The sequence below is a fragment of the Mytilus edulis genome, chromosome 7 (assembly GCF_963676685.1).
Source record: "Mytilus edulis chromosome 7, xbMytEdul2.2, whole genome shotgun sequence".
Classification (NCBI taxonomy): Eukaryota; Metazoa; Mollusca; class Bivalvia; order Mytilida; family Mytilidae; genus Mytilus; species Mytilus edulis.
The window spans coordinates 15752665-15775921 of NC_092350.1; the positions used below are offsets into that span (position 1 = coordinate 15752665).

At 32.8% G+C, this 23257-nt stretch overlaps 1 protein-coding gene across 1 annotated transcript in view; it reads left to right on the plus strand.

The window, feature by feature from the left end:
- The first annotated feature begins 10815 nt into the window (after positions 1 to 10815).
- Positions 10816 to 23257, plus strand: part of LOC139480840 (neural cell adhesion molecule 1-like) — a 29252-nt gene continuing 16810 nt past the window's right edge. Inside the window, exon 1 of the mRNA XM_071263740.1 lies at positions 10816 to 10966. Coding sequence (XP_071119841.1) covers positions 10921 to 10966 — 46 coding nt within the window. The 5' untranslated portion in view covers positions 10816 to 10920. The remainder of the gene's footprint in view (positions 10967 to 23257) is intronic.

Consider the following 23257-nt stretch of genomic DNA (forward strand, 5'->3'; position numbering starts at 1 on the left):
TTGCATGTGTTATGCAGAAACAAATCAAATATATCTAAAAAAAAATGTAGGAGTTGAAAATGATGTAACTATCCATAAGCCTAATGACAAAAGAACGAAGATTTTGCTTAATTACAGAATGCATATGCCTGGTTCGGGTTTAAAAATGAATAACAATTTACTAAAAAGCGAAAGTAAACAGTTAAACGACTTGTACCATCGTGAAATTTTGAGGTAGTCAAGAAATGAACTTTGTAATAATCTACTCGTTCCCTAAACCTGAAATGATTTCATCGTCTGGTTTCAAAATGCTTTTGAAATGAAACTGACCGTCTTTAACCTGAAATATATGCCATACTGAACTTTTAAACATGTTTATGATGACCAAATGAAAACTTTGTCTTTCAAACAACAGGGCTGCGTTCAATATCGTAGCAGCTACGTAGTTCAGATTGTGACCATTGAACTTGTAGCTATAGACTAGTTGTTACATATATATTGATAGCAGCTATGTAGCAGTAACGTCTGCGTGGCTGCTACGATATTGAACTCAACCCGGTTTACTTTCTGTTTGTGTTTATCGTGACTTTTGATGTAAAATGTTAAACTAGAGACGTTCCGAAATCCTGTATGTGTGTCAACTCGGCAAATACAGAAAAAAAATCTATATTGGCAAGTTATTCTGTATTGGCCGAGTTCACACCTTATATTGCATAGGCAGTTTTCATCACATTAAGGCCAATGACAGTGTAGTTAATTTATTATTGTAATAACATATAGAAGAAGAAGAACACCTTAGTACCCAACCCCCTCCCCTTTTCATAAACTAAGTAAAAACAATTAATTACCTACAAAATGTCTTGTATTTTTTATACTCTGTTATCGGTTGGTAGCAATTCATATGTGTCTTCCTGTTACAGTTACAGTACTATTTTTGTTGTGTGTGGATAATAATTTATAAGGTTTATATCTAGATTAGTTAGTGAGTTTTATTTCACATTCTTAATGATCCATACATTTCTGTAGGTAATCAAACCTAAACGCATTAGAAAGGAGTATCCTACTTTAATTGGTCTGTAAAAAAGGATGAAACATTTTGCACATCTTTATAAAAAATAATATTTTTTGACGGTATATAAATGTATAAGTCAGATAATGCATAATTCAAGGTTATGCTGGTCATAGAACCCTCCTCGGAGAATCAGGATTGTCCAAAGAAAGACTACCGTATGGTCGGCCTGTCATTTATACAATCCTGATACCCCTCGGTCTGTTTCACGACAAGAGAACCCTTAACATATGCATTACCTATCAAATGATATCCGAATTACATTTGTTCTATTTTTACATGTTGAAGTTTTTTTGTTTGTTCTACTTTTGCAATAGAAATAGTTCAAGCGAAAATTTCCAGATGAAAACAAGATTTGATTATCATAACCCACTTCCTTATATTATTTTTAAGTCATCAACATTTTAAATTTAGAAATTTAAAAAATTTAAATAAATGACTTGTAACAATAAAGTGAGTGAGTACGAGTAGAGTTTTCTGACGTCAGCATATATTTGCATAGTAATTATTTAAATGATTGATGAGATACACATAACCTTGAAAAACCGACTAATGAATCTAAAAACAAAAAGCTGTGTGGGCTATAACGTATTCAGTACGACATACACATACAGGTAATTATAGTCCGGCGGCTACAAGTATATTTCAGACGAATTGTGCACATCCTGTTACAAGCCTGAAATTTGGCATAGACCTTCCTCAACTATTACTCTTTTATTTCAGAAAGGGAGGCATTTGAAAAAATTTCTCATTTCCGGTAAAATTCAAAATGGCGGACGTCATACTTAAATCAGTCCAACATCGAAGGCTAGCGTGGAAAAATGTGTTATTATCATGCTACTATCATAATATTTGGTACAGACTTTTGTTTTTACTACTTTTGGATAAATTAAATAGATTAGATGTCTTCAGAAACCCCACTTCCGGTTTACGGACATTGTACTTAAATAAGCCTAATTTTTAGGGAGGGTAACTGAAATGTGTTTTAACGTATTGCTACTATCATTACATTATGAAGGAACCTTCCTTTGGTGCTTCTGATGGATACAATGTATAAGACATATATCTTAAAAAAACCCTTACTTCCGGTAACACCAAAATGGCGGACATAGAAATATAAAAAAAATTATTCAAATTTTCAATTTTTTTCAAAATGTAAAGAAAATGGTTTCATTTTGTGCTGATCCTTAAACTTTTGGCTTTAAGTTATCCCTTAAACCACTTATTCTAGCATGTTGTAAATATTTAGATATAAAAGTTGACATTTCCGGTAAAAATATGACGTAAATTTCAAAGATGAGTCCTCAATCTATTTCTTCGATGTAGAGTTTTGGATAGATTGATTAAAACAAAATAAAATCACTATAGTACTAAAAAAAATTTAAACTTACTACAATTTGGTTAAGAATGCATGTTTATACACAGTCACCATGACATGCACACATTGCAGTGCACGGGAGACGCGATTTTCCATATTAAAAATGACATCCACAATGTACAAGCTTTTGACAAAATGATGATACCTCAAAAAGAGTTTTAAAAAGATATCCTCTTTGTCCCCGCCTGGAGTGGGTAGCATAAGAGCCAATCCCAAGCTCGTCTCCCTAAACACCTACCAAAGTATATTGCATGATTTACATGCTGGAAAAGACTAGACCAAGTTGAGGGAATAGCCTCAAAAAGCCTTCCCTTTTGCGCAAATAGTTATTTTCTTGATTCGTTAACCATGTTATACCCATCTGTTAAGTTTGTGCGATCTTACAGTAAAATCCCGGTGATTTAGTCTGATTAATCATCATTCTTTTTGTTAAAGTCACATCTTCAAATGCAATCAATGTCTCCCAAATGTCTTTTTCCCCTTTTCAAGCAAAGAGAGAACCATATCACAACAGGTAAAGGCACGGATAACAATAAGTGTGTCAGATCACTCAGATCACTCATTGCCTAGTGCATTTGAAAGGCCATTACTAGATATTAATCCAAAGTCTTTTGCTCTCCCAAACACAATCCACAGTTCGTCTACCCCTATGTGACGGAATAGCGAAACAGTAGTGACAACATCATCATTAACGACGGTTCGAATCATGACTCGTTTAAGTTCGTGTTTTACTGCATCAGACACATGATTTTAGTGTCTGCCTCTAAATGTGAATTGGGTGCTGAACTTGAAATACATCACGTGGTGGATAAGATAGAATATTTGTTGCTATAACTACCATACGCATCCAAGACTTCATCCACTCGTATTTTAGTTTCAAGGTATTTTATTAAGGTAAGGACATAATACCCAATCAGCATACTCGTTAGGCCGCAATTCACAATCGGAGAGCTGATTTCCAACATTTACAAAGAGAGTGGTATTTTTTCTCACATCCATAAATTCTGCAAAAACACATATTTTCTTGCCTTGTTAACCCAATCTGTTTCTTTTTTTTCGATCTTACAACAAAACCACGTATCGTTTTCAATGACATTAAACTTATCAAATCCATATGGTGATGTTAAGATAAAGCGTATATACATAGGTACAGTTTTCATTTTCAAGAATTCAACTTTATTTACAATGCTGTTGATTAAAAAATACTCCATTCCAGGACCTTTTGTTATCCAAATAATTAATAAATACCAATAATTCACAAGTTCCAGGTCGACGGGTTCAAACAGAAATATCTTGAAAGCAGAGAAAACTTTGTATCTTATAATCGGTATGACTTTATCAGATGATAATACCAATACTAAAATAAGGCTTACGCATTGTTATTTACTTTAATTCAGTCACGGACCCGCGATATCACGGGTGTGTTCTAGTATTTTATACTTTTCCCCCTTCCAAATGCAAACTAAAGTTTGTCTGCCCCTATGTCACGGAATAGCGAAACAGCAATGACATCAGTATCGTCTGTTTGAGTCATGACTCAGTTAAGTCTGTGCTTCAACTACCTTGTACTCAAAATTGTATTGAGCAAGCTCCTGTGAATGAAAACTTAAAAGTTCTTTCTTACTGTCGTCATCTCTCAGAAAACTTTGCCAATTTTGAGGATGGTTTTAATCCTGGATTCGTCTGTGTATTCCCTTTCCCCTAAATGTTGCTCTTGCTTCTTTTAGCGCCTTTCAAACTACCAGTATTGTCTATGTTCACACCAAACACTACATCCACTGTTGTTACAGTTTCAAGGTGTTTCCTAACGAGTATGATGATTGGGTATTATGTCCTTACCTTAATACCTTGAAACTGTAACAAGAGTGGATGAAGTCTTTGATGAGTATGGTAGTTGTAGCAACAAATGCTCAGGATATTCTATCTTATCCACCACGTGATGTATTTTAAGTGTAGCACCATGTTCACATAAAGAGACTGACACTTAAATCATAGTGCATGTGTCTGATGCAGTGAAACACGAACTTAAACAAGTCATGATTAACAGTCACTGATGATGCTGTCAATTCTTTTTCGCTATTCCGTGACATAGGGGCAGACGAACTATGGATTGTGTTTGGGGAGGCAAAAATCTTTGGATTAATATCTATCAATGGCCTTTCAAATGCACTAGGCAATGAGTGAGCAAACACTTTTATGTCTGACCCATACCTTATTACCGGTTTTGATACTGTTCTCTCTTTGCTTGAAAAGGAAAAAAAAAGACTGCGTTGGAGACATTGATGGTATTTGAAGATGTGACTTTACATTAAGAATGATATCAGCCTAAATCACCGGGGTTTATCTAATATGATTAACGAAGCAAGAAAGTCAATGTTTGCATAAAAAAAAAACTCTTTCTGAGACCTCATCATTTGTTCAGAAGCTTGTACATTATGGATGTAAGAAAGGATGCCGCGATTATTTTTAATGTGTAAAATCGCGTCTCCCGTGCACTGCCTTGTGTGCATGTGGTGGTGACTGTGAATAAACATGTATTCTTGGCCAAATAGTAGTAATTTTAAATATCTTTTAGTACTATAGTGATTTTATTTTGTTTAAATCAATATATCCAAAACTCGAAGAAATAGATTGAGGACTCATCTTTGAAATTTACGTCATATTTTTAACGGAAGTGTCAACTTTATATCTTAACATTTACAACATGCTAGAATAAGTGGTTTTGGGGATTTTAAAAAAGTTGAAAATTTGAATAAAAAATTGATATTTCTATGTCCGCCATTTTGGATACTACCGGAAGTAAGGGTTTTTAAGACATATATCTTATACATTGTATCCATCAGTAGCATCTAAGAAAGGGTCCTACACAATGTAATGATAGTAGCAATACGTTAAAACACATTTCAATTAACCTCCCTGAAAATAAGCTTATTTAAGTATAATGTCCGCCATGTTGGATTTTAACCGGAAGTTGGGTTTCTGAAAACATCTAATCTATTTAATTTATCCAAAAGTAGTAAAAAACAAAGGTCTGTACCAAGTATTATGATAGTAGCATGATAATAGGACATTTTTACACGCTAGCCTTCGATATTGGGCTGATTTAAGTATGACGTCCGCCATTTTGGATTTTACCGGGAGTGAGAATTTTTTTTCAAATGCCTCCCTATCTGAAATAAAAGAGTAGTAGTTGAGGAAGGTCTATGCCAAATTTCATGCTTGTAACAGGATGTGCACAATTTTTCACAAAGCCGCCGGACTATTACTACACTGTTATTAGTCTAAACTAAAACACACCCGCGAAATCGCGGGTTTATACAGCTTGTGGACTGTTGTAGGATGATTTTTTTGGTAAAAGATAGTAGTATGTATGGGAAATTTCATAAAAGGTATCAACAGCCTTCTCCCTTGTTCAAAAGTCCGATATTTGTTTCCTATCTGTTAAATTCAAATATTTTCGTGTGTCTGGCCTCAGACCACAATTATTCTCCTCCTTTGCTACAATGCTACTTTTGATAAAAGTCAAATAAAATTAACAATTTGCACCGTTTCAAACATGAAATAAATCTAACTGCTTATATATAGACCATTTTTAGTCTAATAAAATATGCTTCTAGGACAATCCGTCAGTGTTTTTTTTTCTTTTGAGAGCCTCAATAAGATGTCAATGGTAGGATATGCATCATGTATAAATGACTAAGGCTTATTTCAGGGGTGGTCGGAGGGGTCCTGATCCCGAAATCTCGCGCTTAAAACCATGAAATCCAGAGATGCAGAATTGAAAGAAATGCATATCCCGAAATCACGAAATCGAAAAATATATTCCCGGATCCAGTAAGGATCAATCCCCAAATCCCGAGCTTAAAAACACACGATCCCGACGCCCCGAAAAATGCTCGCCTACTTTTAATCTCTACCTTACTTTCATTTTTGCCAAATCACTATTTTCCCTTTCAACAATAAATTTGTATGCCCCATTTATGGGCATTATGTTTTCAGGCTAGTTTGTCCGTCCGTCCGTTCGCTCGTCTGTCCGTCCGTCCGTCCATGTATGTCCCGCTTCAGGTTAAAGTTTTTGGTCGAGGTAGTTTTAGATGAAGTTAAGCATGTTTTACTTATTTTAATATATATGCAAGTGGTATGACCCCTTAAATAGTAAACATTTCAAAGAAAACAATAGACAGAGAGTCTCTATATATTAAAGTAGCATAATCGTAGTTTACATATAGATAAACGCGAAAAATAATTCTTGTAAGGAGGTATAATAGTTGTGGTTCATGCGATCTAAGCCCCATACTATGGAGAATGCTCTGATTGGCTTATTTATTTCATAAATTAGTTATCTATCATACGATTGGTTGTATTTGTGCATCTTTCAAACTGGAAATCTTATCTATGACTAAAAGTTAGTCCGATGACGGATTCATATCCGGACACCTTTTTTGTCGTTTTTCTCCCAAAATAACTCAATCTGAATATCCATAAGAATGGATGACAAATGCGACTATGCATGTTACATATAGGACACAGAGGCATGATGACTGATTTATTGTGGAAGGAAGAGAAGCGACACCAAAAATGAGGTCTTCTCGTTTAATAGTATAGATATAGAGTGACTGTGGCTCTCATGATAAAAAGTTAGCCAAATGATTCAATGTTAAATATAAAAGGTTATCTTAATTTTAATTTTCAGTTTTAAAATGTACTATTTACTTGCTGCCCAATTCAACTTTTTTTGCCATGTAAAAGTAGTTTAACAAGTTATATCTACTATTACGCATTGTACATATGTACATTAGTTTCAAGTTTAACAGCGAAATGTCTCGTGAAGTGACCACTTTTTTGTATAACAATCATTTGACCGAATTTGTTGTATCCCATATAAGTATATTCAAAAAGTATTACTGCTTCGATATAAACAAAGACAATGGCACGGATCACTGCTTTATTAGAAAACATTCAAAGTTTACGTCACTTTAACTTTAACACCTTAACTTGTACACGCACGATGTACACATTATCAATTGTTTTAAAGTTCATGCATTGTCAAAGAAATGCATATACAAATAATTAAGAAACTAAAATAAACCCAATCATTGATATCGAAAGACAGCTTTCAAACAGTTATTAGCTTTTGACTGTATTCTTTATGTAAACGCGGTTCCAGTGTTGAATAGAATACATGATCACCAAACAAAAAAGCTTTATTAAAGGAAAGTACTATTCTTTGCCCTGCCTAACATAGTTACTGTCTTTTTGATGACTTTTTTATCTGCGATTATTCATGTAAAATTAAGAATAACATCTCATGGGAATTTGTAATAGAATATCTGTTTATACTAGTACCGTAGCAAAAAGGGTCACCTAAAATTTAGCAAGTAAAATCATTTAATGCAAATTCGATGCAATATTTTTGACAGAAACATTTGTATCATTTTTCACTTAAAATATATATTTAAAATAGGTTTGTCTGTATGCTTTCCATTGATGTATTTATATTCTTGGTTATTTGACATTAAATAACCAGATTACATTTGTTCTATTTTTACATTTTGTAGAGTTTTTTGTTCTTTTTTTTTGCCTCAAAAAAGGATGAAATTTCCAGATAAAAACAAAAAATGAATACCATAACCCACTTCCTTATATTTTTTTTAGGTCATAAACATGTTAAATTTGAAATATTAGACATACTTCATTGAAGTGAGTACGATTAGAGATTACAATGTGTTTTGTCATGTTTTAGTTTAACAGGTTAGGATCACTACATTTCCTGACGTCATCATGTATTGTCATAGTAAAAATGAAGATGAATAAAGGCAACAGTAATATATTGTTGTTCGAAATTCACAATTCGATCGAGAAAATAAACAAATCCGAGGAATAAACTAAAACTGAGGAAAACAATCAAATATAAGAGGAGACCCACGACACAACAGAAATACAACATTAAAATGCACTTCACAAAGAAACTACCTATACTATAAAAATGGCCATTTCTCTGACTTGGTACAGGAAATTTTAAGAAGAAAATGGATTGAACCTGGTTGTGTGGCAAGACAAACCTGCTTTTATGGCAATGTTAAATCTAACACTAAATTGACAAAATTACATGACAGGACTACAATGACAATGAATGGAAGAACATACAGGCCATAATAATACTAAAAAAGCAACAACAATGCAACACGCACAGAAACAAACTATACGATAACAAGTGCCATTTTTCTAACTTGGTACAGGACGTTTTTTAGCAAACATATTTTGTGGTTGAACCTGGTTTTGTGGTTAGCAAACATAGCATTAACATTATGAAAATTCGACTCAAAGAAAAATACTTAGTGTGGGCTACTACAGATAAACATCGACCTACAAAAATACGGGGAATTACTGGGAAACTATGGAGAGTCTTGGAATCTCATAATACATATTTATCTACATTATTGAATTGTAAAATATATATGATAATCTCAAAATTGTATTTATTACAGATAGGAAGTATTATTAGCTGCACAATTCAACTCTCTCTCTTTTACATATTGCGACAAACATCAGCCTAACAATGTAAGATCTGTAAAGCAAATGTTTTGTCCTCCCCCGTCGAGATTCGAACTTCTGATACTGAGATATCGTGGCACTACATCGACTTGCACTGTATCTAACGCGCTAGACCACCTGACTACTTAGGCTTCACAATTATAAAGCTTTCGGTGGCCATGTGTTACCTTTCCTTGTCAGTTTTAGTCTAGCGTCGTAATACAGTACATGATATATAAAGCATGAAGATGGAATTTTTACAGATCAACTGGGTACATACATATATTCGCCCTAAAATTTGTTGTATCCTCTATAATGTTTTTACAAAAGGACTGACCACTGCTTAATTACAAAACAAGGTTCACGTCACATCAACATGGATTTCACCATACATGATTTTATTATGATTGACACATTTTGATTCTGTTAGATATAAATATAAAAAAATCCGATACTTACAAAAGAGGAAATGATTTTTGTAGAGACAAAACAAAAATCGAAACTATAGCTTTCCGCAATGATTGAACACAAATTATGAGCTTATACCTTCGGGTTACTACTGGTAAACAAAAGAGATCCTATGTGACATGAGATCGTGCCAGGTATCTATGCTGACTATTTTCCTAAAACTGATCAAAAAGGAGTTTCTTAAAGTTATCCTAATGTCATAAAATAACATTTCACAATAACTTGTTGTAAAAAAGGTCTTCCTGATTATCGAACTGATATTTAATGTTCCAGTAGGTGGATTGCAACTCTAAGGAAAAATTCTTTTTAAGGTTTAAATTATGCCTTTCCGAAAACAGCTGTACATTTATGAAACACAGGGATTTTAAATTAATGTCAACAGATACACGTACCACGTGAACAATTGTCAGATTTTATCAAAAGCATGCATTGAAGATCCAAATGTATATGAAAGAATTAGAAAACAAAAAGTTAACTAATCGTTGAAAAAGGTAGACAGCTTTTCGTCAGTTCTGTATTGCTGTTGACTTTATTCTTTATAAATATGGGGTACTAATTTGTATGATAATGCCTCATAATAATAAAATACCTGATAAACCAGGTGAATATATCAAATGTTTTACCTTACATTGAGCAGTCATTAAGAATCATTAAATACAAATTGTGATGTTATATTGCTTGACATAAAACATGTGAATCATTTGTCAACATTTTTTAAAATTTTAATACGTTGAATTGGTTTCGTTTTATTTAGAAAAAAAGAGATTTAAAACCAACGCCACTTGATTTGAATTAGCATACGGCTCTGTTTGTCAACGCACTAAGCTTTATGTAGTATTACAGCACTTTATGTAAATGACTGTTAACACCATATTAATCTGTATGACATGTAAGTAACATTTTTGCTGTGGACATACAATCGCAAGTATCGCAAGTACATATTCCCAAACATGATTTTAAACCATAAAAAGGAGAAGCCATTACTGTTTACTTGCTTTCTTTTCGGTGCTCTTATATGCCGATTTGAATCTTCAATGTATGTACCTTTTGTTATATTACTGATGAAATAAAACGCTAGTGGGATGAAAAACACGCCAATAAAACATTTGCGATCACTTTAGAATTATTATCTGATTCCTAATCGGTATGCAAATTATTGTTTTTAAATATATACTCGATAATAGGAAAAAAAGATTATCGGTATGAAAAATCATATTTTGGATATACTTTTCAACTTAAAATAGTTCTTTGTTAAGATGAACAAAATTACGACGCAAAAGAAATATCATACAAAAAGTAAAAATAAGGGGAATACCTTTACAGTACTGATCATTTGAAAAAAAACATTTCAATTCATCCGAAAGGAAGTTTAAAATTGAAGTTATTTATATAGAACAGGTTTTCCACCAATAACTGTATATAAGTAAGAGGAGAGCGCTAAACAGCACCTTGATAAAATGACGATTAGAAATCCTCAACCTTTTAATCGACGATGAAAATTGTTATTGGTTCTCTTTTCATATTGTCTTTATCATCAGGTTTGTTCTTATATATTTTGTTTTCTGTTTGATATATTCATGATATTGTGTTATATCAGCAAATACCTTAGTCTGTTTGCAAATAATGTTTTGAAATGCTTTATAATATTTTTGTCATTCATGATTATATATTTACAATGTGGACGTTGGTAATACTATTTTGTACTAACACTATTAATTTAAGGTTTGATACGTGTTATACTCCTATTATATTTGTATTTATTTGTTCTTTTTTTTGTTCTTTTAATTGGTTATTTATTCTTGTCTTTAGATCTGAGAATGTGTTACTTAAATAAGCAGCACTCATCTTTACAATTGACGAATAGTCTTCCTCGGATGTCCCCAACGACTACCCATTACTCTATAATTTTGTTTTACTTCGAATGATTTTTATTCTGTCTTCTTTGATAAACAAAATATTTTTTTCGAAATTTGGCTTTTAATTTTATTAGTTACATAGTTTGCTAGTGACCTAATATAGTTTATATTGGGCCGTAAATTACATATGGTCTGAGAGCAAAGCTCGAAACCCCATATGTAATTTACTAACCTTAATATACAATAGTGAATCACTAGCACACTATGTAACAAATTTATCTTAATGACTATCTTAACTAGTAAAATGTAGACCAGTGACCTATCAGAATGAGCATTCCTTTAAGTGCTGTTAGCATTAAGAAACGTCTTCCAGTGATCCTACAAAAGCAGTTGCCAACAATAACAACTTGTTTGGTTTAAATGCGTTTTATGAATTCATTTCAATCTTAATCATCAATTTCTTCATCTGTTGAAACCGTTAAGAGTTTTTCTCAGTACCCTTTTGTTTTTATAAAGGGACGTAATATCACTACTAACCGTGTATGAAAAAAACTCTGCCTCCCAACTAACCTAATATGAAATATACACGCTCACCACGCGAACGCTTTCAAACAATCTTATTCCTAGAAACGTAAAAGACGTAAGAAAAGTAATGTATTTCTTGACGTGTATTTTATTTCATTATATTACAAGATTGATCGTTTATATAAATATACAGCGTTAATTCCCATAGTTTAACGCGAGCGTACGTTTTAAATGAATAAAAAGAATGAAAACTACGGTTCCTTATTTGTGCATTGTGATTAAAAAATCGTATGTATAATTACTTTCATTTGTTTCTTACTCTGTCTTGTATTGTTCTCTTCGTAATATTGCAACTATTTAATTGCATGACTGCACCAAGTGTTTCTATCAGTTTACCATAGTTCTATCACATGGTAAGGTTAGAAATCAATGGTAAACCCTAGTTTTAAGTGTTTTAATGTCTTATCTTACCGTTTTGATTTGTTGACATAACTGTACGATCAGATTTTCAATTAACAGTGGTAAGACGGTTTTAACTTTGAATCGTTGCGAGAGTTTATGTTCTATATTGAAGACATTTGTATATAGTGACCTGAAATACAACTACTTTTCCATTGAGTTTAGATACATGTCTTATGTTTCTGTCCCTGACTCATTCGGGATGTGTAGTGCATCATGCCATGAGACATTGTTACTTGTACAGTGATGAACTTTCGTGCAGGACTGCTTTGTGGGTTTTTTTTGGGCATGGAACTCCTGACCAGACTATGACTTTTTGACTCTTGACCTATGCACTTTGGGTGTGTCATCATGATACAGTGTGTTCCTTTGTATATTACCCTGACCTAGAAGTATAATTCTAAATTGACCTTGCTTCTGAACATGTAGCATGAAGATGTATTGTCATAAGATGGCGAGTCTTGTGGCACGAGAAACTTTATATGATCTTGACATTTGCCCTCATTGTACAACTTGTATATTTTGTTTGAAGTATATGGAGAATCGTCTGATTGCACTCATATCCCATTTTCTTATATGTGACCCGCCATGACATTTGCAGGCTTATGGAGGTAGAACGTCATTGTTAGAAAAATTATAAACATGATAAATATCGAGATTCAATGAAATACGTATGTGTGAAGAAAAGATAAACACTTTCGTTGGCTTCTTTTTTGCGGACGCCGAACTTTACATCATATATAAGTTTTGAAGAAGTTTTACTTTCTCGTGTGAAGTGAAAAATATTTGAATCTACATTTTTACATATAATAAATTGATACAAAAAAAAATCAAATTTCTGCTTTATAGATTTCCTTTCATAAATGAAGTCTGAAATATATCCATAATAAATGCACCGTATCAAATGCATATAAGAGAACACCTACTTATAAACTGTTACGCGTCGCTTACTATGTATAGAGACATGCATAATAAATCTAAATTAAAAAAAGGAATTCTTAAAGCTTACTTTGATAAATTTTAAACTAACTTCATTTCAACAAGTTTAAATTAAATGTTCTAAAATAGAGCTACAAACAAACAAATACTGCTCTGCTCTAAAGTGTTTCTTTCATAAATGAAGTCTGAAATATATCCATAATAAATGCACCGTATCAAATTAATATATGAGAACACCTACTTATAAACTGTTACGCGTCGCTCACTATGTATAGAGACATGCATAATAAATCTAAATTAAAAAAAGGAATTCTTAAAGCTTACTTTGACAAATTTCAAACTAACTTCATTTCAACAAGTTTAAATTACATGTTCTAAAATAGAGCTAAGAATTGTTTGCATTGCAGTAAATTTAAGTCTTTGAAATTTCATTCAAATTCGCTATTCAACATCACTAAAAGCCGATAAATACAATAATTTTGTGTTTTATGAATTAGTGGCTTCAATAAATAAAAGTCGTCATAGAACAGTCTCATTTTCATACCGGTATTCGAAATGACTCGTTTCATTGCTATTACAACAAATATGTCATAATAACATGACAGAGAGTTTTGTTTCGGAATATTTTAGATAAATATACAAAAATCAAATTTTAGACAATGTACCCAACTAAGCCTGGAAATGGCTAGTCACATATAGTTAACGGCGATTTTCTCACAATGACGTTTTACCTCCATAAGCCTGGATATGTCGTGGCTGGTCACATATCTGTATTAAATATATAGATATATTTGTATGTTTTTGATTGTAAGATCGGTTTTATGTATTGGAGTTTGAACTAGTACACATTGTGTTAAGGTGCCATCTGAAGTCCGCCATCGAGCGAGGGATTTTCTCACTTTGTTAAAACCCCATTGGTGACCTTTGACTGCTTTTTGATTTTTTGTCATTTTACTGTCTCTTAAACACATATCACATTTCCATTCTCAATTTTTGATATGAAGAATGTTTGAATCAATGAAAACTAAATCTTTTAATTGCCGTGAAAAATTAGAAAGAATATTTACTGCTCTAGTAGCAACATGTGCTGCCAGTTGTGATAGCTAGATAATTCAAAATGGTTCAATCACTTTACCTTGGATTTCATGTCATGGACATGTTGATATGGATAGTCTGTTTAAGCATCTTAAAAATCACATGAAGGTATACGCATATCAATAAACTGAACTCAGTGCGAAGAACCTTTAAAGTACACTTAGACAAAGAGCTCAATCTAGTGAAACACTTTTTTATGCTGGTCACTGTCTGTTATCAAACTGCACCGCAATCCTAAAAAAAATAAACAGCTGCGACATGAGCGCATGATACACCCGACGTCTTGTGTTGGAGTTTTATGCAATAATCATAAATAGTTTCTGAGAAAGTTTTAAGCAATAACCATATATTGTTTTTGAGACACGGCGGGACATGTGAAACCCCCAACCCTGTCTTTTTTACAACAAACTAAATATCACTAAAATAAAATTTTGAATCAAAACCAAAATGTATACAGATCTTTAGATTAATATAACAAAGAAGTGTGTAAAGTTTTAAGCAATAATCATAAATTATTTTTGAGATACTGCGCGACATGTAAAAAAACCTCCCCCTTTTTTACAAAATACTCAATAACTCAAAAATGAAATTTTGAATGATCACCAAAAAGTATACAGGTCTTTAGATTAATATAACAAAGGCACGTGTACAGTTTTAAGCAATAATAATAAATCGTTTTTGAGATATGGTGCGACATGTAAAAAAAAACCCTCCCCCTTTTTTACAAAATACTCTATAACTCAAAAATAAAATTTTGAAACATCACTAAAAAGAATACAGATATTAACATTAATATAACTAAGAAGTGTTCAAAGTTTTAAGCCATAATCAAGAATCGTTTTTGAGATACGGTGCGACATGTGAAAAAAACACCCCCTGTTTTAGTAACAAAGTGCCGTAACTCAAAAAGTTTTAATCTTATTTTCACCAAAAAGTATACTGATGATTTAACCATCATAAGAAACAACTGATTTAAGTTTCATGAAATTTGGATAAGTCGTTCTCAAGTAACGGTGCGACATGTTTACGCCGGACAGACTGGCATACGGACAGACAGACGGACGGACAGACAGGCGGACGGACAGACAGGCGGACGGACAGACGGACGGACAGACAGACAGACGGACGAACGGACGGACGGATGGATGGACGGACGGACGGACACCGGACATTTGTATACCATAATAATATTTTTTATGTGGAAATAACCATTGTCCCAGGTTAGGGGAGATGGTGGAGACCCCGCTAACATGTTCACCGCCTTATTCAGTATGCATGTGCCTGTCGCAAGTCAGTGGCTAACATGTTTAACCCCGCCACATTATTTATATATGTGCCTGTCCCAAGTCAGGAGCCTGCAATTCAGTGGTTGTCGTTTGTTTATGTGTTACATATTTGTTTTTCGTTCATTTTTTTACATAAATTAGGCCGTTTTTCGTTCATTTTTTTACATAAATTAGGCCGTTTTTCGTTCATTTTTTTACATAAATTAGGCCGTTAGTTTTCTCGCTTGAATTGTTTTACGTTGTCTTATCGGGGCCTTTTATAGCTGACTATATGCGGTATGGGCTTTGCTCATTGTTGAAGGCCGTACGGTGACCTATAATTGTTAATGTTTGTGTCATTGTGGTCTTTTGTGGATAGCTGTCTCATTGTCAATCATACCACATCTTCTTTTTTATATACATTTGTCCATTTCTTTCCTCGTTTGAATTTCGTTTTATCGTGGTTTTTTCTATGTTGTGATGTTATAATATTGTTTCATCCGGCTGTAAATGTTTGCACCTGTCCTAAGTCAGGAATCTGATGTACATAAGTTATCGTTTGTTTGTGTAATTTATACTTTTTTCTCGTTTCTCGTTTTTTATTTAGATTATACCGTTGGTTTTCTCGATTGCATTGTTTCACACTAGTAATCGGTAAGAGTCTAGGCTGCGTGTTGAAGGCCGTACATTGACCTATAATGGTTTACTTTTATAAATTGTTATTTGGATAGAGATTTGTCTTATTGGCACTCATACAACATCTTCGATACATATTTGCTCATTGTTGAAGGCCGTATGGTGACATATAGTTGTTAATTTCTGTGTAACATGGTCTCTTCTTTGGCGCTCATGCCACATAAGGTGAAAGGTGGGGATTCTGCTAGCATGTTTAATCCGCCGCATTCTGTTTGTATGTACCTGTCCCAAGTCAGGAGACTCTAATTCATGAATTGTCGTTTATTTATGTGTTATATATTTGTTTTTGTTCATTTTTTGTACATAATTTGTCCGTTTCTTTTCTCGTTTGAATTGGTTTACATTGTCATTTCGGTGATTTGTATAGCTGACTATGCGGTACGGACTTTGCTCATTGTTCAGTAAAGGCCGTAGGGTGACTTATAGCTGTTAATTTCTGTGCCATTTAGACTTTTGTGGAGTGTTCTTATTGGCACTCATGACACATCTTCTTTTTTATTTTGTGTATAAGTTTTGTAGTATTTGGTTGAGGCAACTAAAGTTAAGAGAACGGACACCCCCCCCCCCCCCTTTTTTTTTACGTTCGGGACGAACTGACTAGAGTTACTCCGCAGTTTATGCCTCCTTTTCTATGGTACCAACACAGAAGTTTTGACTAGTGTGCTGGTGCTACTCATTCCACCAGCACTGTCATTAACACACACACACACACATACACAATTTTATTATAAAAATATTCAATCTTCATTTTGATTTGATTCTTTTTGGCCTATAATGATTATATGCATGCCCTAATCTCACAAGTAGTATCAAATTTGACAAATTTATTGTACATATACACTTTTGTTATATTCTATAACTTATTTTACAATTAAACTTAAATTGATCATCACTTTTTTATATGTCTTTTAAGATTCCGTTTTGAACAAACGATTTGTTACATATATACTTTACACGTTTTTCTATCAAATCTGACATTATTACAAAGCAGCTATTAAATAAAATGCGTTCGAACTTTAAATGTGCATTTAAATATATATGCAAGTCGTTTACTGGTCAATGCAAATGGCTAGATGCATATATCGTTGGCCAATTGAACGACAGGTCTCCAAATTTTGTTGTTTTAAAACGTCTAGAAATATAAACGGAAATAAATAAAAACAGAACGACTTAATTAAATAAAATAATGTTCGATATAATGTACCATTCCGATTTATTTTTAATATCTAAACGATGCTTGATTTTTATCTAGTTTCCTAATTATTAGAATGAGAAAATAAATACCTTACAACTTCTTTTACCGTCGATCCTGAAATGATTAATGTTATAAAGCAATTTAGCGTCTTTGGCCTACTTTACCTTTTTATTCGGATACTTGTGGTCATCTTCTCCAAGTTCAACGGGAACATTAGAACAATCTAGAATAGAACCCAGATGGAACCAGGAATTCGGGTTGCTATAACCAAACAACCCGGATGTTGAACCAGTTACCATGGTTTCGAACCAAAGAACCAAGGTTCAGAACCAAACAACCCAGATAGAACCAAGGTTTAGAACCAGAGTGCCCGGATAGAACCTTATTGCATTCGGAATTCTCATGACTTTTTATACCTTCAACGTATTTTCCAAATCATTTATTTATTTAGTATACAAGTTTGATCGTTTATATCAATATACAATGTTATTTCCATTGTTTTATGCAATGAAGGTCTACATATAATAGTAATGCTGCAGCTGATTTAATAAGTTTATGTAAATAAATCGAAAAAAAAAACTTCGGTTTCTTTATAGTACAATCTGAATAAAATTTGGATCTATTATAATTTTCATTCGTATAGTTCTGGACATAATATTCAATTTCATGATGCTTGATGTATAGGGAAAACGGAAGTATTACATTTTCCCAGCATTAGGTTGGCCTTTTGTGTACCCAAGACAGGGCGAAGGAAGTCAACTTAAGAACGCTGTGATTGGATGTATTAAAGGGTACAAGTTATTTTTTTATTTATCTATTAATAACTGCAGTGTGTATATTTACAATATAAATTTTAGAATCTATTGAAATATTTTCTAGTGAATTATTCGAAAATGTTGCATAATTAGTAAAGGTTGAATCAAGTGCATTTGGTTACTATGCAATTATTCTAAAAATAGTAAAATCACGTGAAGGCCGCGTGGAGTCTGCATGCACAAAGCGTGATAGATATTGTTCGGAACCAAATTGCGTTCTGAAATTCTCTTGACTTTTTATTACTTTAACATATTCCCAATCATTTATTTATTTAGTATATTGTTATATAATAAAGCCTGACGAAAGTTCATTCTGTTGTTTCGGGATTGTTCTTAAATACTCGGATACATCGGGATTTTTCAATCTCTAAATTCTGAAAATCAAGTGAAGGCTGCTTGGAGTTTGCATGCAGCAAAAAAAGTGAAACCTTTGGGGGAACAACGTAAAAGTAGCATGTTCTGACAGAATATTAGACTTAAGTGAAATGTTTTTGACATCTCTTTTGAAAAAGGTCAAAATGGCTGCCGTTGATATGGACACAGCAAAATTTGAAAAGTGAACCATTTACGGCCTTCAACAATGAGAAAATCAAATGCATTATATTTAGTTAGAATTTGTTGAAAAAATATGAAAAGTGAAGCATTTACGGGCTTCAACAATGAGCGAAACCAAATGCATTATATTTAGAAGTTGCTTTAAAAAATATGTAAAATGAAGCATTTTCGACCTTCACCAATGAGCTAATAGCAACTGTTGCCTAAAGAGTGTTTCAATGGAAGTCGCGAATTTCTGTATTCTTCCCATTATGATGTCATTGGTCTATATTCTTTATTTTTGTTTAATTGTTTTGTTAAAATTTCTTTATACTTTACCACCCTATTAGCCTTTATTTTTTATATTGGGGTATAAAAGCGTATAGTATGCAGTTACAGTTTAAGATGCCATAAATAAATTAATATAATTTCTGACACTATAAATTCTGTTAATAAGATATTTATTTAGGCGCTCAATATAAATAACATGATAAGAATCAATCAAGTTCATATGGACAGGTTACTCGGACATTTTTCTATAAATAGAGAATCAGGTGAAAGCTGCATGGGTTCTTATTATAGGACATTAATCACGACCAGGTCAAAAATGTTGCATAATTAGTAAAGGTTGAATCAAGTGCATTTGGTTACTATGCAATTATTCTAAAAATAGTAAAATCACGTGAAGGCCGCGTGGAGTCTGCATGCACAAAGCGTGATAGATATTGTTCGGAACCAAATTGCGTTCTGAAATTCTCTTGACTTTTTATTACTTTAACATATTCCCAATCATTTATTTATTTAGTATATTGTTATATAATAAAGCCTGACGAAAGTTCATTCTGTTGTTTCGGGATTGTTCTTAAATACTCGGATACATCGGGATTTTTCAATCTCTAAATTCTGAAAATCAAGTGAAGGCTGCTTGGAGTTTGCATGCAGCAAAAAAAGTGAAACCTTTGGGGGAACAACGTAAAAGTAGCATGTTCTGACAGAATATTAGACTTAAGTGAAATGTTTTTGACATCTCTTTTGAAAAAGGTCAAAATGGCTGCCGTTGATATGGACACAGCAAAATTTGAAAAGTGAACCATTTACGGCCTTCAACAATGAGAAAATCAAATGCATTATATTTAGTTAGAATTTGTTGAAAAAATATGAAAAGTGAAGCATTTACGGGCTTCAACAATGAGCGAAACCAAATGCATTATATTTAGAAGTTGCTTTAAAAAATATGTAAAATGAAGCATTTTCGACCTTCACCAATGAGCTAATAGCAACTGTTGCCTAAAGAGTGTTTCAATGGAAGTCGCGAATTTCTGTATTCTTCCCATTATGATGTCATTGGTCTATATTCTTTATTTTTGTTTAATTGTTTTGTTAAAATTTCTTTATACTTTACCACCCTATTAGCCTTTATTTTTTATATTGGGGTATAAAAGCGTATAGTATGCAGTTACAGTTTAAGATGCCATAAATAAATTAATATAATTTCTGACACTATAAATTCTGTTAATAAGATATTTATTTAGGCGCTCCATATAAATAACATGATAAGAATCAATCAAGTTCATATGGACAGGTTACTCGGACATTTTTCTATAAATAGAGAATCAGGTGAAAGCTGCATGGGTTCTTATTATAGGACATTAATCACGACCAGGTCAAAAATGTTGCATAATTAGTAAAGGTTGAATCAAGTGCATTTGGTTACTATGCAATTATTCTAAAAATAGTAAAATCACGTGAAGGCCGCGTGGAGTCTGCATGCACAAAGCGTGATAGATATTGTTCGGAACCAAATTGCGTTCTGAAATTCTCTTGACTTTTTATTACTTTAACATATTCCCAATCATTTATTTATTTAGTATATTGTTATATAATAAAGCCTGACGAAAGTTCATTCTGTTGTTTCGGGATTGTTCTTAAATACTCGGATACATCGGGATTTTTCAATCTCTAAATTCTGAAAATCAAGTGAAGGCTGCTTGGAGTTTGCATGCAGCAAAAAAAGTGAAACCTTTGGGGGAACAACGTAAAAGTAGCATGTTCTGACAGAATATTAGACTTAAGTGAAATGTTTTTGACATCTCTTTTGAAAAAGGTCAAAATGACTGCCGTTGATATGGACACAGCAAAATTTGAAAAGTGAACCATTTACGGCCTTCAACAATGAGAAAATCAAATGCATTATATTTAGTTAGAATTTGTTGAAAAAATATGAAAAGTGAAGCATTTATGGGCTTCAACAATGAGCGAAACCAAATGCATTATATTTAGAAGTTGCTTTAAAAAATATGTAAAATGAAGCATTTTCGACCTTCACCAATGAGCTAATAGCAACTGTTGCCTAAAGAGTGTTTCAATGGAAGTCGCGAATTTCTGTATTCTTCCCATTATGATGTCATTGGTCTATATTCTTTATTTTTGTTTAATTGTTTTGTTAAAATTTCTTTATACTTTACCACCCTATTAGCCTTTATTTTTTATATTGGGGTATAAAAGCGTATAGTATGCAGTTACAGTTTAAGATGCCATAAATAAATTAATATAATTTCTGACACTATAAATTCTGTTAATAAGATATTTATTTAGGCGCTCCATATAAATAACATGATAAGAATCAATCAAGTTCATATGGACAGGTTACTCGGACATTTTTCTATAAATAGAGAATCAGGTGAAAGCTGCATGGGTTCTTATTATAGGACATTAATCACGACCAGGTCAAAAATGTTGCATAATTAGTAAAGGTTGAATCAAGTGCATTTGGTTACTATGCAATTATTCTAAAAATAGTAAAATCACGTGAAGGCCGCGTGGAGTCTGCATGCACAAAGCGTGATAGATATTGTTCGGAACCAAATTGCGTTCTGAAATTCTCTTGACTTTTTATTACTTTAACATATTCCCAATCATTTATTTATTTAGTATATTGTTATATAATAAAGCCTGACGAAAGTTCATTCTGTTGTTTCGGGATTGTTCTTAAATACTCGGATACATCGGGATTTTTCAATCTCTAAATTCTGAAAATCAAGTGAAGGCTGCTTGGAGTTTGCATGCAGCAAAAAAAGTGAAACCTTTGGGGGAACAACGTAAAAGTAGCATGTTCTGACAGAATATTAGACTTAAGTGAAATGTTTTTGACATCTCTTTTGAAAAAGGTCAAAATGGCTGCCGTTGATATGGACACAGCAAAATTTGAAAAGTGAACCATTTACGGCCTTCAACAATGAGAAAATCAAATGCATTATATTTAGTTAGAATTTGTTGAAAAAATATGAAAAGTGAAGCATTTACGGGCTTCAACAATGAGCGAAACCAAATGCATTATATTTAGAAGTTGCTTTAAAAAATATGTAAAATGAAGCATTTTCGACCTTCACCAATGAGCTAATAGCAACTGTTGCCTAAAGAGTGTTTCAATGGAAGTCGCGAATTTCTGTATTCTTCCCATTATGATGTCATTGGTCTATATTCTTTATTTTTGTTTAATTGTTTTGTTAAAATTTCTTTATACTTTACCACCCTATTAGCCTTTATTTTTTATATTGGGGTATAAAAGCGTATAGTATGCAGTTACAGTTTAAGATGCCATAAATAAATTAATATAATTTCTGACACTATAAATTCTGTTAATAAGATATTTATTTAGGCGCTCCATATAAATAACATGATAAGAATCAATCAAGTTCATATGGACAGGTTACTCGGACATTTTTCTATAAATAGAGAATCAGGTGAAAGCTGCATGGGTTCTTATTATAGGACATTAATCACGACCAGGTCAAAAATGTTGCATAATTAGTAAAGGTTGAATCAAGTGCATTTGGTTACTATGCAATTATTCTAAAAATAGTAAAATCACGTGAAGGCCGCGTGGAGTCTGCATGCACAAAGCGTGATAGATATTGTTCGGAACCAAATTGCGTTCTGAAATTCTCTTGACTTTTTATTACTTTAACATATTCCCAATCATTTATTTATTTAGTATATTGTTATATAATAAAGCCTGACGAAAGTTCATTCTGTTGTTTCGGGATTGTTCTTAAATACTCGGATACATCGGGATTTTTCAATCTCTAAATTCTGAAAATCAAGTGAAGGCTGCTTGGAGTTTGCATGCAGCAAAAAAAGTGAAACCTTTGGGGGAACAACGTAAAAGTAGCATGTTCTGACAGAATATTAGACTTAAGTGAAATGTTTTTGACATCTCTTTTGAAAAAGGTCAAAATGGCTGCCGTTGATATGGACACAGCAAAATTTGAAAAGTGAACCATTTACGGCCTTCAACAATGAGAAAATCAAATGCATTATATTTAGTTAGAATTTGTTGAAAAAATATGAAAAGTGAAGCATTTACGGGCTTCAACAATGAGCGAAACCAAATGCATTATATTTAGAAGTTGCTTTAAAAAATATGTAAAATGAAGCATTTTCGACCTTC